General features: G+C 43.5%; 1 protein-coding gene across 1 annotated transcript in view; it reads right to left on the bottom strand.

The window, feature by feature from the left end:
* Positions 1-13,796, bottom strand: part of MTMR7 (myotubularin related protein 7) — a 115,164-nt gene extending 101,368 nt beyond the window's left edge. The window contains exon 1 of the mRNA XM_023737227.1: positions 13,708-13,796. Coding sequence (XP_023592995.1) covers positions 13,708-13,731 — 24 coding nt within the window. The 5' untranslated portion in view covers positions 13,732-13,796. The remainder of the gene's footprint in view (positions 1-13,707) is intronic.
* Between the last annotated feature and the right edge of the window lie 3,445 nt (positions 13,797-17,241).

The following is a 17,241-nucleotide window of genomic DNA, read 5'->3' as shown; positions in this document are numbered from 1 at the left end:
TCACCAGCCATTCCGTGGGAGAAAGACGCGGCAGTCTGCTTCTATAAAGATTTACAGCCTTGGAAACCCTATGGGGTAATTCTACACTGTCCTATAGGGTCAGTATGAGTTGGAATCGACTCGACGGCAGTGAGTTTTGTATGATCCAGCAATCCCACTCCTAGGTATACACCCTAGAGAACTAAAACTACTGACAGGAACAGATATATGCATGCCTATGTTCATTGCAGCATTATTCACAATGGCAAAAAGATGGAAACAACCTAGCTGTCCATCCACAAATGAATGGATAAACAAACTGTGGTACATACACACAATGGAATACTACGCAGCCATAAAGAATAATGCTGCATTCTCAAAATATACTATAATGTAGATAAATCTGGAGGACGTTATACTGAATGAAGTAAGTCAATCACAAAAGAATAAATACTGTATGATCTCACTATTATAAAAAGACAAGAACAGGCATATATACTGAAAAGAACATTCTTTGGTGGTTACCAGGGATGGGAGGGAGAGAGAAGGGGAATCACCTTCTCAATAGCAGGCATTGTTAGTTTTGGTGATGGGTAAGGCAATGCCAAATAAGGGTGAAGTCATCACAACTTAACCTAGGTAAAAGATGACACTAAGAAGTATACAAAAAGAAGGGGAGCGTTCTGATAAAAGCTACAACATATACAATTTTGCGACAACAGTAATAACAACCAAAAAATACGTGTGTGGTTACATAGGTAGATATGTAGGCTTATATATGTACAGGTACACACATATGAATATATGGGTGTGCATGTATAGGTGTTTCTGTAGGCAAATGTATATGTGTATGCTGCATATATATTCATGAATAAAATAAAGCACATAAGATGCACAGTTATGGATACTTCCTAGACATAACCAAACACCTCACGGAATTGGGTTACTGGATGTGAGGGCTTAGGACTATAGTCTTGGTGGCGGGGGCAACTCGGTCAATTGGCATAACATAGCTCGTTAAAGATAATGTTCTACATCCTAGTTTGGTGAGCAGTGTCTTAAAAGCTTGTGAGTGGCCATCTAAGATACAATTATTGGTCTCTATGCATCTGGAGCAAAAGAGAAAGAAGGAAACCAAAGACTCAAAGAAAAAACTAGTCTACAGGACTAATAGTCTACACAAACTACAGCCTCACCTACCTTGAGACCAGAAGAACTAGATGGTGCCCGGATGCCACTACTGACTGTTCTGATCAGGGACACAAAAGATGGTCCCGGATCCTAGAAGACATGGCCCCTAGACTCGCTGTTAGCCCAAAACTAAAACCATTCCCAAGGCCAACTCTTCAGACAAAGATTAGACTGGACAATGGGACATAAAATGATACTTGCGAAGAGTGTGCATCTTAGCTCAAGTAGATACATGAGACTAAATAGGCAGCTCCTGTCCAGAGGCGAGATGAGAAGGCAGACAGTGACAGGAGCTGGTTGAATGGACACGGGAAATCTGGGGTGGAAAGGAGGAGTGTCACATTATACGGACAGCAACTAGGGTCACATAATAATGTATGTATAAATTTTTGTATGAGACGCTAACTAGAATTGTAAACTTTCACTTAAAGCAGAACACACACACAAAAAAAGATGGTCCCGGATAGAATGGTAAAAAAATGTAGAACAAAACTCAAATTTCTAAAAAAGGCCAGACTTACTGGGTAGAGACTAGAGGAACCCCCGAGACTATCGCCCTGGGATACCCTTTAAACTTGGAACTCAAACCACTCCCAGAGGTCACCTGTCAGTCAAAAGACAGAGTGGCTCATAAAATAATATCACTCGTGAGGACTGTGCTCCTCTAAACAATCATCTAAAGGAGACCTAATGGTCAACATTTACCCAAGACCAAAGATGGGAAGGTAAGGGGGGACAAGGAAGCTAGATTAATGGAAACAGAACCAGAATGGAAATAATGAGAATGCAGACACACTGTAAAAAGTGTAAATCAATCCCACTGAATAACACGTATAGAAATTGTTAAATGAGAACCTAATTTGCTGTAAAAATTTTCTCCAAAAACACAGTAAAATATTTTTTAAAAAAGAAATAGACCTATATGAAAGTGTGCCACTCTTGGATTGCCGTTATAAAGCTCTTTAAGGGAGGGTTGTTGTTGCTGGGTGCCATTGAGTCAATTTCTACTCAAAGAGACCCCATGTGAGACAGCAGAATTGCCTCATAGGGTTTTCTTGGCTATAATCTTTACGAAGGCAGATTGCCAGGTCTTTCTCTTGTGGAGGCACTGGGTGGGTCTGAACCACCAACCTTTCGGTTAGGAACCGAGCGCTTATCCATTTGTGCCACCAGAGCTCTTTCCCTAAGGAAGTACCAGGATTTTATTAAGGAAGAGGAAGACCCTCAACGAAATAGATTGACACAGTGGCTGCAACAATGGGCTCAAGCATAACAATGATTGTGAGCATGGTACAGGACCGGGCAGTGTTCCGTTCTGTGGTGCACAGAGTCACTATGAGTCGGAACCAACTCGACGGCACCTAACAGCAATGACTTGGGTAAGTAGTGAGCGGCTCAAACTTAACATGTCCAAAGCTGAGCTCCTGACTCCCACTCCACTCCCCAATCTCCTCCTCTGCAATTTTTCTAATCTCAGTAACCCACTTTTCTAGTGCTGGGGTCAATAACCTCAGAGTCCTCCTTGGCTTCTCTCTTTCCCTCCTCCCGCATTTTACTCCATCAGTAAATCTTCATCACTCTACTTCGGAAACATGCCCTGTTTATTCCCACCTTCACTGCTATCACCCTGGTCCAAAACACCATGACCTCTTGCATGGATCATCAAAATAACCTCCTAACTAGTCTCCCTGGTTCCATTTACCTTCCCTCAGGTATATTTTTAACACTGCCACCAGGAAGATCCTGTTAAACAACCATCAGAGCTGAGATCCCTTCAGTGGAATCTCCTCACGCCCAGAGTCAAAGTCTGTACATTACCTGCCTCTGCTGACTCTCAGACCTCATTTCCCACAACCACCCCAACCCTGCTCTTCATCCAGTCTTTCTGCAATTCCCTGAACAACCCAAGCACACACCCACTTCAGGACCCTCACACTAGCTGTTCTCTCTGTCTGCAACTCACTTTCCTCTGATAGGCTGATGGCTTGCTTCCTCGCTTTCTTAGATCTCTGCTCAAATGTCATTTTATCAGGAAGACCAAATTATCATCATATATAACATAACAACCCCACCCCACTCCAACTGAAATCCCTCTCTCCCTTACATTTTTCCAGCTTTCTCTGTAGCACTTTTTCCACACTCATACCTACAGTCTGTATTCCCCTGCTCAGAAAGGTACCTGGCAGCTGGCTGCACTTCATGCGTAAACACTGAAGGAATGAATATGGCTTCCTGAGTTGCATGACAGACTGTGTACTCCATCCAGCCAAGCCTTACTCAGGTGAACCCAACTTCAAGTAAACTTTTGCTAGGCCAATTAGAAGTGGGAATTTCAAGAAGTGCGGCTGCTGTCTGAGAAATGTTTAACTATAACTCCCGTGGCTATTTGGTTCTGACAATCCATTCTTACTTGGGAAAACTAAAGCAAATAGAAGTGGATTGTTTTACTACAGCAAATGTATCAGCCTCGTCTTTGAAGTCAGAGAGCACACAGAACACGGACTCCCTCCCTGGAAACTGTTAAATATCAAACTACACAGCAACCAGGCAATAGCAGCCAAGCTCTTCACCACCGAGCCACCAGGGCTCCAAACCTGTCTTCAGACAGATCTCAGTCAAAACAGTGTTGAGCATGGTTCTTTCATTCTTGTGATAAAAATCAAATCGAGTAATTTTAGAAAAAACAAGGGCAATGTGTGATCATGCAAAGGAGCTTCCATTAACCACAAACAAGGACACAGCCAGGACTGCAGCAGGCCTTGGACCGGGAACAGTGCAGCGGCTGAGGATCCCAACGGTATTCTCTCCCTCTCTCCATGTCTCCCAATGTCTGCTTCCTTCTTTAACCCACCCACAGAGCACTTTTCCTTGTTACTCTGTCTGCATGGTAACCAGTCACCACCCTAAGGAAGCTGTTTACTCCATTACCCAGTGAGGTGTGTGCTAACTTCTGGGGATACAACGTCATTGGTGTTAGCTGCTCTGGAGCAGACCCCAGCTCACGGGAACCCCACACACCACAAAACAAAGTGCTGGGTCTCCTGCATGGAAAACTAGAATTATATCACTAAACCACCAATGTCCCCTGGGGATACAATAAACCACATCACCCCTCAAAAAAAATTCTCACCGCCATCGAGTCAATTTTGACTCATGGCAAGCCCAGGTGATACAGAGTAGCACTGAGCTCCCCGGGGTTTTCTTGGCTTGAATCTTTATGGAAGCAGCACTCAAGAAATCAAACAATGTACTGCATTGGGCAAATCTGCACAAAAGGCCTCTTTAAAATCTTAGAAAGCAAAGATGTCACTGTGAGGACTAAGTTGTGCCTGACCCAAGCCATGGTATTTTTAATTGCCTTATATGCATGCAAAAGCTAGATAATGAAAAAGGAAGACAGAAGGATTGACTCATTCGAATTGTGGTGCTGGCAAAGAATACTGAATATACCATGGACTGCCAGAAGAACAAACGAATCAGTCTTGGAGGAAGTACAGCCAGAATGTTTCCTAGATGCAAGAATGGCAAGATTTTGTCTCTCTTACTTTAAACATATCGGGAGGCACCAATTGCTGGAAAAAGGACATCATGCTTGGTAAAGCAGAGGGTCAGCAAAAAAGAGGAAGACCCTTAATGAGATGGACTGACACAGTAGGTGCAACAATGGGCTCAAACATATCTACTATTGTGAGGATGGTGCAGGACCGGGCAACATTTTGTTCTGTTACACATAAGGGCACTAGGAGTCAGCAGCACCTAACAATGGAAGCAAATCACCAGGCCTTTCTTACGCGGTGCCACTGAGTGGGTTTGAAGTGCCAACCTTTCCGTTAGTAATCGAGCTCAAGCTGTTTGCACTACCCAGGAACAAACTCCTCGCAGCCCTCATAGAGCTGAACTGGAGAGACAGACATTAATCCCACAAAGACAAGATGAAATGACCATGAGGACTAGGAAGGGCTGCCCGTGGTTCTTTGAGAATCCCATCAATCAGAGAGGTCAAGGAAGAAAGCTGGGTTGTGATCTAGGGGATGAGCAGGAGTGAGTTAGCGAAAGAAGGGAAGACAGGGTTTCCCCGTGGGTAGGAGGGGCATGGAGGATGATGGATGACAAGGCTGGCAAAACTGAGACCCAGTAGTAGGAAGGCTCTATCCACACAGGGCTTTGTAGGTTACACGTTCTTCTGCATCCCAAAAGCACTGGTTTTAGATGTTGTCCAATGGAATATTTAACTATTACTACTTGGACATCTAATACAAACAGATCAATTTGAAGATAAAAGTATTCATGTTTCAAAAGGGTACTTCACTTTATGAAAAGATCACTAGATCCTTAGGGTACTTCTGTTGCAACTCCAAATGGCATAAACAATCAGGAAAATGTTCTATCTCACAAACAAGAAATGCTGAGGTAGGCTGGCCCCAAGGTAAAACTCAAGGATATCATCAAAGACCAAGGTGCTTAGCATATCTGTTTGCTACTGTTTCAAGAATCACAATGAGATACAATGGCAGACAGCAGATTTCCCACCAAGTCTCCTTGGTCAGGATGAGGTTATATGCCCCTTCCTACATCAGTAACTAGCCAGGTACGTGGGATTACCACAACTGTCTCTAGATTAACCGGTATTTCTCCCTGAGTTACTTGGAGGAGGAGCAGACACTCAGTAAGATCAAGATTCTGCCAGAAAGGAAGGAGGAGGAAATAGATGTAGGGTAGGCAATCAATAGTGCCCGCTAAACTCCTTCCAAGTGGCTTAAGTGTTTAAAAAGCATTAAATACTTAAGAGAGGGAGACACTAAAAGCTGGAGTGCTACAAGCTATTGCTGATGAAGTATCAATCAGCAATTAAGCTAAAACAGAAGTATAAAATTAGAATAATAAAAACACACATTAATGTGTTGCGCTGTTAAATTTTAATGTTCCCCATGCATTTCTGGTTCATAGCATACAGCCACCAAGGGTCCCATCCACAAATCTCAACTGTATCTCTTACAGGTCCAGCTATATGGACAGGCTGAATCTCTCTTTCTCTATTCCAACTCCAGACCCCCCAGAGAAGGAGCTTTGGCCCAGTCTGGGTCATCCATTCATTCCTGGTCCAATAAAATATAATGTCCAGGGAAGTGGGGTCATATTGTACAAACATGGCTAATGAAAATTCACTTTAGTGGATCAGGAATACATCCAAGAGAATAAGGATTACTCTGAGCTGAGTAGAACCCCCCAAATTATCTCATACCGGGTTATGTGGCAGATGGTGGCCACTGCCTATCCAAAATCCAGCTCCCGTCTTCTTTCCTGCTGGCAGAAGCCCAGTTAGTTTCCAGGACACATCTCCCACACACAGCCATTATGCAAAGGATGGTCATCCCATCCCTCTTGCCAGTGATGCGCTCAGGAAGGCATGTGACACAAATCCTGCCTGTGAAACATCAGTGGAAATCCGCTGGTGGGCTTCGCAGAAGGTTTCTCTGCTTTAAAAAGTGATGTGCCAGAAGCAACAATCCACTTCCTTTCCCACCGTGTACAGCAACCACGTATGATGTGAGGCTGAACTTAGGGCAGCTATACTGCAACCCCAAGAGAAGCTGGTCTGAAGACGTAGGCAAATCTGTGGTTGGCTGACAGGAAGATGGAAAAAAACCTGTGCCTCAATTAACCAAGCCTGGGGTCACCTTACCTCAAAACTTCCTGCTATGTGAGACAATTTTTCCTGTTGGTTAAAGCATGTTCCATCAGGGTTGTCTGATACTTGCAGCTGAAAGCCTTCACCTCTCTGTGTCACGAGGAGAACCTGCCTTCATAGGTATTGAAACACACACTAAAACTATAATATCTTGGTCCTTGAAGAAACATAGACAGATTAATGAGGAACAGGCTAACTTGTTAGCATGCAAGCAAGTTAAAAAAATCTCAGATCCTCCACAGTTCTTAGTAGTTTGTCCCCTGTTATTTGATATTTAATTGGTCTCCATTTTATCACTATAATAAAAATCCGAACCTGCTGCCGTTAATTCTACAGGACTCATAGCAGCCCTATAGGACAGAGCAGGATGCCTTATAAGGTTTCCAAGGAGCAGCTGGTGGATTCAAACAGCCTGCCTTTTGGTTAGCAGCTGTAGCTCTTAACCACTATGCCACCAGGGTTCCTAGAGATTAGAACAATGACTTAAATACACTGGTGTTAATCACAGTTATGTATTTTAGTTACATATTGTAGTTATAACACTATAATATAATCTTCCCTTTTAAATTTAGGGTGGCAGTTTGAGCCTACCCAGAGGCACCACAGAAGAAAGGTCTGGTGATCTGCTTCCATAAAGATTACAGCAAAGAAAACCCTATAGAGTTGTTCTACTCTGTAACACGTGGGTGCGCCATGGGTGGGAATCGACTCAATGGCAACGGATTGGTTTTGGTTTTTTAAACTCACTGTATTGGTTGTCTAGTGCTGCTATAACAGAAACACCACAAGTGGATGGCTTTATCGAACAGAAGTTTATTCTCTCACAGTCTAGGAGGCTAGAAGTCCGAATTCAGGGCGCCAGCTCCAGGGGAAGGCTTTCTCTCTCTGTCGGCTCTGGAGGAAGGTCCTCATCATCATCTTCCCCTGGTCTAGGAGCTTCTCCGCGCAGGAACCTGGGGTCCAAAGGACACTCTCTGCTCCTGGTGCTGCCTTCTTGGTGATATGAGGACCTCCCTCTCTGCTCACTTCTCTTTCCTTTTATCTCTTGTAAGATAAGAGGTGATGCAGGCCACACCCCAGGGAAACTCGCTGTACACTGGACCAGGGCTGTGACTTATGTAAGGATGTTCCATCCCACCCTACTCCTCTTTAACATAACCTAGTGTTCCCTCATTAACCACAGGCAACACACATAGGAACATTACATCAATCACGAAATGGAGGACAACCACACAATACTGGGAATCATGACCTAGCCAAGCTGACACGCATTTTGGGGGGACACAATTCAATCCATAACACTCACCAAAAGGCCACAGAATTAACAAGGTGGCTATTAAACTATACTCTCTCCCATTTCAACCGTACCTAAAGTAATAGATATGTATTTGTAACTCATTGAGTAAAGTAACCAGGATGGTTAAGGGACTCCAAACCAAGCCACTGATTGGTTGCCAGAACACAAGGTATTAAGCTAACTACTTAGGTAGGAGGGAAGGGTTAGGGACAAGGCAATATAGCACCAAATACTTGAAGGACAATTTCCTAGAAGGAGGATTGATGTACTGGGCAATATCCCAAGGGACAGTGCTAGACTCAATTACTGAAAACTACAGTGAGACGGATTTTGACTAATACAAGGGAAACTTCTTAAAGGCTGGAGCCGCCCCAAATCGCTATGGACTTGTCAAGGGAGACAGTTGAGTTGCCAGCATTAACGGTGTGTGAAGCTCAGGCTAGCTGGGCACGTGGCTCAAACATGATTCTAGATTCTGGAGACTCAGCATGATTCTAGTCTGTTCTCTCCTTGGATGTTTGAAATGCCTCCATGTCTTCGCTAACAAGAGTCATCCAAACTCTGCTTAGACATCTCTACTCCTTTAATAGACAAATGAATTTTTTTTTTCAAAGAGGTATAATTTAGAAAATAACTCTATATTAAGCCAAAAACCTTCTCTGTAATGTCTACCCTTTATTTCTGCTCTCTGGGACTATAAAGAATTGCCTAAACCTTGGGCCATATGAGCTTTCAAATACTGAAAGACCCTGTGTAATAAGAACCCTTAAATGGCTATTCCTACTCCGCCTCAGCTGTTCTGCTTCGCGAATACACGTTAGGAAAATTATATCAGGCATTTTCATAGGGGCACGAAACCCAGGTGTCTAATAGTGGAGACAGGTTAACAATCTGTGATCAAACTACTAATACTTAATTACTAAAATAATAAATAGGCGGACTACTTTTGAATATAAAACCTGTATATAATGTAGGCAAACAGTACGTATTATTGTACAATAAAAGAGAACAAATACCCTGTTTATAACTACATAGAAAGGATACATTACCACTGACATAAATTAGAAATGAACTTGGAGTAATATAAATATAAATTTATGCTTATTGAGCTATTCTTCTAAGAAGAGGTTTAAAAGTATAATAATAAAAAACTATATTCCCTTTTGATGTAAATTTATCTATTTATACCACTTAAATACTTCAAAAGTTAACTAGGTTCCATATACGACATAAATCATTCTATATCATATTGTTGGATACACATGAAGGATTTAGCTATGAATACAGATAAAATATAATCACTATATTACATATATAATATTCATATAATATACTCATACACTGACATCCACAAATATTTAACACCAATACTATCTGAAGATTCACAATGCTGTTCCAAGTCATGGGTGTGATTTGCATGAGATCTGGATTACAAATTCTACAAAATGAAGTGCTGAATTCAAGAATTACGCTTTCCCGTCAACTGTTCAATTATTCATTCATTTATTGCGTACATTACTTGGTACGAGGCAGAGCATTTGTTGCTAGGGCTACGGTGGTGAACCATACATCACCCCTGACCTCATGGAGCTTCCAATCTAAGAGGAAACTTGACATTAAACAAAGAATCACTCAAATAAACATAAAAATTGGAATGAGGGGCATCAGGAGGAAACACAGCGTACTCTGATGTAGATGGCGGGTCAGACAGTCTCCCTGAGGAAGTCATATTTCATCTGAAACTAGGTAGGTGAGCAATTTAGCCAGATAAGGAGTGAGGATAAGGGTGTTCCCCCAGATGGAAAGACAGTGCAAAAGTCCTGAGGTAGAAAAGAACGTGGCACATTTGAGAAACCTATGAAGGCCACAGGAAAGAGAATAAAGAAGAGTGTCACAAAATGAGGCTGGGGAGGTAGGCAGGGGCCAGTCCACTCGAGGCCTTATGGGCCACTCTGGAGATTCTCACTTTATGTACTGGATGCAAAGGGAAGCCACCCAAGAATTTTAGCAGGGAAGTGACATTACCAATTTGTATCCTAAAAGCATCGCCCTGGCTACACTGAGGACAAGGCATTAGAGAAGAGCAAAAGAGGAACTCTAGGAGACCAGTCTGGAGTTGTTTTTACTTTCTTTAATTTAAAGTGAACGTTTGATTTAAGCGATAGCTTTGTCTTTATTTTTTAATTGTGCTTTAGGTGAAAGTTTAGAGCTCAAGTTAATTTCTCATTAAAAAATTTATACTCATACTGTTTTGCGACATTGGTTGCAATCCCCACAATCTGACAGCACGCTCTCCCTTTCTACCCCAGGTTTCCTGTGTCCATTCGTCCAGTTCCTGTCCCTTCATGCCTCCTCATCCTGATTCTGGACAGAAGCTGTCAGAGCAAAGGAGAATGGAGAAAACCAAAGACACAAGGAAAATATTGGCCCAAAGGACTAAAGGACCACATGAACCAAAGACCCCACCAGCCTGAGACCAGAAGAACTAGATGGTGCCCGGCCACAACCAACCACCGCCCTGACAGGGATCACAACACACAGTCCCGGATAGAGCGGGAGAAAAATGTAGAAAATAATTCAAATTCAAGTAAAAAGACCAGACTTACTCGTCTGATAGAAACTAGAGGAGCCCCTGACACTATAGCCCCTGGACACTCCACTAACCCAGGACTGAAACCATTCTCAAAGCCCACTTTTCAGACAAATATTAGACAGGCCTGTAAAACAAAAAACTAACACATGTGAGGAACGTGCTTCTCAGTTCAATCAAATATACAAGACCAAACGGAAGTTTTCTGAGCAATGGCTCGGACTAGGGTGACAGAGGTGGAAAGGAAGAGAAGACGTATTCCAGGTTTGTTCTGAAGTTTGGGCGGCTATCACATACCATATCACCCAAGCTATGAAACCGTGAGAACTCGGGTGACGTACCCATTCACGTCCAGCAGAGTATAATGGAAGCAAACAGTGAAGATGAGCATGTCATCAACAAGTATGCATTTTATGCACATGCTCTGTAAGTAATTCAACTCACACTCGTGGGGAAACTGCCTACCAAAAAGACCAATGCACAAAAGTTAGAGCTTACTTAGCCCAGATCACAGACACATTAACACCAATCTAGCACCAAGCCAAACTCTACAAACACTTCAAGCTGCTTCTAAGGGCCGTGAAGCCTTTTCATATAACTAAGTAGTACTTGAACCCAAATTATCCCTAAACTTCTGGCAGAATAATTTCATACAGGCAAGGTTTCAAAGTGGTAAAGGAAGCCAGGCAGTGAAGTAGAAATACAAAGATTTACTGTGATGAGTACAGGTTGTCTTCAGTTTGCCCCAACTGCAAACTAGCTTATCCTTGGAGCATTTCTCTTTTTTTTTTTTTCTACAGAGGATCCATTCTGGGAGCACCCTGCTTAGCGTATGCTCCATTGAAGACTTCAGTTAGACACACACACAAACACACACACTCCAAACAAAACGTGCACGCATTCCAGACTATTCAGGTACATCTGTCTCCTTAAATTGCACCCCAGAGACGGAAGCAGAACTCAGAGGCTGGGACAGACATTACTCAGTTAATAAGGAGTAAATGAATGACTTTCATTGTACTAGGAAAGCAAATGGACGTTATTGATGCAAACATTTCTTTTCCTCTTAAAATAAAATCTTGCCACCCATATGGTAAATGGTGCATCAAACCCACCATGGGTCAGATAAACAAACTTTGTTTACACTCCTTATAAACCACCCAAGATAGGAAACTATGAAATCTAAAGCAACCCACCTCTTCAGACCCTGCAGAGTATCACGGAAGCTAACACTACAGATGGCTATGACCACCAGCAAGTGTGTATTTTATGCACACGCCCTGTTAGCAGCCTTGTGCTCTGTAGTTTCAGATTTCTTCCACCTGCATTATCCTAAATGTTAATGACATTTCAGACAATTCTCCATTTCCCCCCATTTCTTTCCATTTCCAGGTAGAAGTTCTGATCTTAAGTACTGAAGTGCTTAAAGAGTGTCTGTGGAAACCAGTTCTAGGAATAAGTAAGGACAATATTGCTCGCCACTCAGCTGTGTACACACGGCTTCTCCCAGGACGAGTTTGTCTACAGACCAGAAAAGGCCCTTCCTCCCGAAATTAATTTTCTATAAGAAAATGGCAGCCAGTACCATGTCATCCCACCACTCTTTTTATTGTCATTCACATCAGGTACCATCTTTATACAGCCCCTCCCCCTTGGTCAGAAAGAAAGAAGAAGAAGAAAGGATGCTCTTGGCAAGGGCAGAGGGAGTCCGTGCGTTAATTTCGTCACTCTGGAAGACATGATTTAGACCCACTTAAGCCCCGCAGCTTTGAGCCACCTATCTCGTGGTTTATGACACTCTCTTCTAAGTTTACAATTTCCTTACTGTGAAGCAACAATTTAATTCCACAGCGCAAAATCAATACAATTTCAATTTACTGTCAGAACGCACAATTGTCTACCAAACTAAAAAATTTGTTCTTCCACTCTCATGAGATAATTTAAAAGCTGCTTTTACAGAGAGATGCTTGGGAACCATTCCAGAATTCAGGAAGAAACTCTTCTTGCTGGACATAAAGGAAAGCAATCGCCCCATACAAAATGGGTGAAATTCCTGGGGCCACCTGGACTCTGATAGTAACTCTGTCAGAGGCCGAGATTTCTGAACATGAGATCATCCTAGAAACGCAAGGAGCGGTGGGGGCAGTAAGGAGAGATAGCAACAGGATTTTAAAACACAGCCTTTCACCAGGTTAGGGGTTTTCTGAGGCAAGAATGTTGTTTTGTTTTGTTTTCAGTATAAATTACACTCGCCGTGCAACTACAGGTGGGAAGGCTTGGTACAAACTCAAGGTCGTCAGTATTATTGCACTGGAATGATCTGGGGCCAGCTGCTTTTGTTGAGTGGCAAACGCTGGTGTTGTTTAAAACACACGAATCTAAAAGCTGCATCCTTCTCCCCAGAGAACGAAACAGACCCGGAAAAGCAAGAACAGGGAAGAAGTGATGCCACCATTCCACCTACACGGGAATACTGAGCATGGCTCTGTATGGCTCACTGAGCTGCTAGAGTGAAGATGCGGAAGGCAGGGCCCAACCGAGCGAGTCTAAAGGACCCCTGGGTTCAAGAAGATTCTGGGTGTATTAAATCTGTAACTGCACCTAACCCGACTTCCTTGCACCTGTCATTAGAAAAGGCTGGCTTAGAGCAGCCAACAGCAATAAAGCCTCGTGCCAGGGCAAGGAAGCGAAGATCAGCCCGTCGCTCAGCAGACAATCGAGGTTTCTTCCTGTCCACGCCCCGCTCACGGCGCCTCCCAGGGACAGGAGGATGACCCGGCTGCAGCCACGGCTAGGCCCGCGGGCAGCGAGAGAGAGCGCAGCCGCACGGGCCAGCGGGAGATGCTCCTGCGCCGCCTGCTCCTCCCGGGCTGGCGGTCCTAGCCGTGCCCGCGCCCCCCGGGAAGCCGGCCCGCAGCTGCCCAGCCTCCCTCCTCCTCCGCCCGCAGCCTTTCCACTAACCTTAGGCGTGCGGATGTGCTCCATGACGGTCGGCGTCTGCACGCACCTGCCGGCCTCTGCCGCGCGCCGGGAGGGCACCAGGAGGGGACTTGGCTCCGCCTCCAGGTGCGGCCGCGCCCGTGCGTGTCCCTGCGCGTGTCCCCGCGCGGCCCTAGAGCGCGTGACCCGCCGCCGCCTCCCACCTCCCCAGCCGCGGCCCCACCTAGTCTCTGGTGGTGTCGCCCGATCAAGAGCCGCCGGCTTCCGTTCAACAGGAGCAGCCCGCGTAGTACTGTGGGGCTACTGTTCCCCAAGACACAATGAAGGCCTTGTGCTGGGTGTGTCCTCCTGCAGGAGAGATGGGACTACGTGCTGCTCCACACCAGAGCGTCCCAAAACAGGTGGGGCTTCAGGGTGGGGCAGAAAAAAGGCTGCCACATGCACTCTAGATCCATAAGGCCTAGTGGGCTCTGTCTATATAGTTTAGCACTTGAGTAGCCAGTATAGCATTTGGGATGAGGGTGGAAATAACAGTCGACGCTGTAGCGAGCGAGTAGATGTACTGTTAAGTGAGGCATCTCACATCAGCACGGGACTTGACTATTGGAAGAGACGCTTTCCCTTGGCAGGGTGTTGGATGCTTGTTTGCAGCCTTCACTTGGCTCTAATTGAACTGAAAGTTATAAATACAAAGCATCCATTATGAAGTATCGTTTTCCACTCATGATAGTAAAAGATGTTACTACTGTTAGTATTAAGCCATTGGCAAAAACCAAAGAGAATAAATGCCCTTCAATCTGTTTTTCTTGCAGCCCTAAGCTCCACCATGACTGAAATGTCATAAAACTGTACACTGTTCTTGGAATAATTAATTTTTTCCCTAGCTCTTCGTCTCTTAGCTCTTTTCCAGACTGGCCTGGAAATTCTTTGACCGTGAAAACTGTCTTTTATCTGTTGGTCCAGTGCCTGGTAGGCCTATTGCATGCTTGCGAATAGATGTTTATTTAGTGAATGAATTGTTGAATTTACTTTAAAATTTCCAGATCTTCTTCACACATCTTCTCTAATTTCATCCTCCTACAGCTCTGGGAGGCAATTAAGACAAGTACTGTAAATGGTACTTTGCATGTGAGGGAATTGACCCAGAGTATAATGTCTTCATTACTAAAGAAAACCAGGAAGTGAGTTAGGGCATTGGTCCCAACTCGCACATTGGCCTCAGTCTGGTCATTTATACAATGAGATATTCACCTGCCTAGATGATCTCAAAGGTAACTTCACCTCCAGATTCCATTAATACCAGGAATTCTTTGTTGTTAGAGCTAGACTCTGAAATAGGATAATGCTGTTGGAATTGTGAACTTTCGAAGCTCTTTGATCCCTCTATTGATGGGTTAATCAGTAGTTTATTCGGTGAATAATTTTTGCATACAAGTATTACTGACCTGTTCCAGACGAGGATATGGAATGAAGGATATCATTGCGATGTCAGATAGATCTTGGCTGAAAGCAGAGAATTACAGGAAGATGTTTACCTCTGTTTTATCAACTGTGCAAAGACAGTTGACTGTGTGGATCCTAATGAATTATGGATAACATTAAGGAGAGTGGGAATTCCAGAACACTTAATTGTGCTCATGCAGAACCTGTACATGGTCAAGAGGCAATCGTTCAAGCAGAACAAGGAGATACGGTTGTTATTAGTTATTAGATGCCGTCAAGTTGGTTCCGACTCATAGCAACGCTTTGTACAACAGAACGGAACACTGCCAGATCGTGCACTAGCCTCACAATCGTTGCTATGCTTCAGCCCATTGTTGCAGCCACTGTGTCAGTCTCTCGTTGAGTCTATCTCGTTCCTCTCTTTCGCTGACCGTCTGCTTTACCAAGCATAGGGTCCTTCTCCAGGGACTGCTTCCTCCTGATAACATATCCAAAGTACGTGAGACAAAGTCTCACCATTCTCATGTGTAAGGATCTTTCTGGCTGTACTTCTTCCAAGACAGATTTGTTCATTCTTCTGACCGTTCATGGTATATTCAATATTCTTTGTAAAAGGCATCAATTATTCTTCAGTCTTCCTTATTCATTGTCCAGCTTTCACACGCATATGAGGCAATTGAAAATACCATGGCTTGGGTCTGGCATGCCTTAGTCTTCAAAGTGACATTTTTGCTTTTTAACACTTTAAAGAGATCTCTCGCAGCAGATTTGCCCAATGCAGTACATTGTTTGATTTCTTAACTGCTGCTTCCGTGGGCACTGACTGTGGATCCAAGTAAGACGAAGTCCTTGACAACTTCAATATTTTCTCCGTTTATCGTGATGTTGCTTATTAGTCCAGTTGTGAGGATTTTTGTTTTCTATATGTTGAGGTGTAATCCATACTGAAGGCCTTAGTCTTTGATCTTCATCCGTCATCTGCGTATTGCATGTTGTTAATGAGTCTTCCTCCAATCCTGACACCACATTCTTCTTCATATAGTCCAGCTTCTCAGATTATTTTCTTTGCATACAGATTGAATAATTATGGTAAAAGGATACAACCCTGATGCACACTTTTCCTGATTTTAAACCACAAAGTATCCCCTTGTTTTGTTCAAACGACTGCCTCTTGGTCTATGTACAGCTTCCTCATGAGCACAATTAAATGTTACTTAATTGTGTTAAGGCGACACTGCGTGGTTTAAAATTGGAAAAGATGTGCAGTAAGTTTGTATCCTCTCACCATGCTTCCTCAATCTGTATGCTGAGAAAATAACCCAAGAAGCTGGACTATACGAAGAAGAACATGGCATTAGGATTGGAGGAAGACTCATTGACAACCTTCGATATGTAGATGACACAACCTTGCTTGCAGAAAGTGAAGAGGTCTTGGAGCACTTACTGATGAAGATAAAAAACTATAGCCTTCAGTATGGATTATATCTGAATGTGAAGAAAACAAACATCTTCACAACTGGACCCATAAACAAAATCATGATGGATGAAGAAGAAATTGAAGTTGTCAATAATTTCATTGTACTTGGATCAACAATCAATGTCCATAGAAGCAGTGGTCAAGAAATCAGATGTATTTATTGCATTGGGCAAATCTGCTGTGAAAGACCTCTTTAAAGCTTTCAAAAGCAAAGATGTCACTTTGCTGACTAATGTGCACTTGACCCAAGCCATCATCAACATGTAGTGATATTGCAAAGAATACTGACTATACCATGGACTGCCAGAAGAACAAAGAAATCAGTCTCAAATGAAATACAACCAGAATATTCCTTGGAAGCGAGGACGGGGAGGCTTCTGTTCCCTTACTTTGGACACGTCATCAGGAAAAACCATTCACTAGAAGAGGACATGGTGGTTGGTAAAAGTAAGGGTCAACAAAAAGGAGGGAAACCGTCAATGGCATGGATCGATGCAACAGACAAAACAATAGACTCAAACGTAGCATCATCCATCAGTCATGAAGATGGCGTAGGACCAGCCAATGTTTGATAAGGTCGTTGTGAGTCGGAGCCGACTAGACAGCAACTAAGAACAGCAACAACATATTACCAT

Source organism: Trichechus manatus, unplaced genomic scaffold (assembly GCF_000243295.1).
Source record: "Trichechus manatus latirostris isolate Lorelei unplaced genomic scaffold, TriManLat1.0 scaffold00099, whole genome shotgun sequence".
Classification (NCBI taxonomy): Eukaryota; Metazoa; Chordata; class Mammalia; order Sirenia; family Trichechidae; genus Trichechus; species Trichechus manatus.
This window is presented reverse-complemented; position numbering and strand designations above follow the sequence as displayed.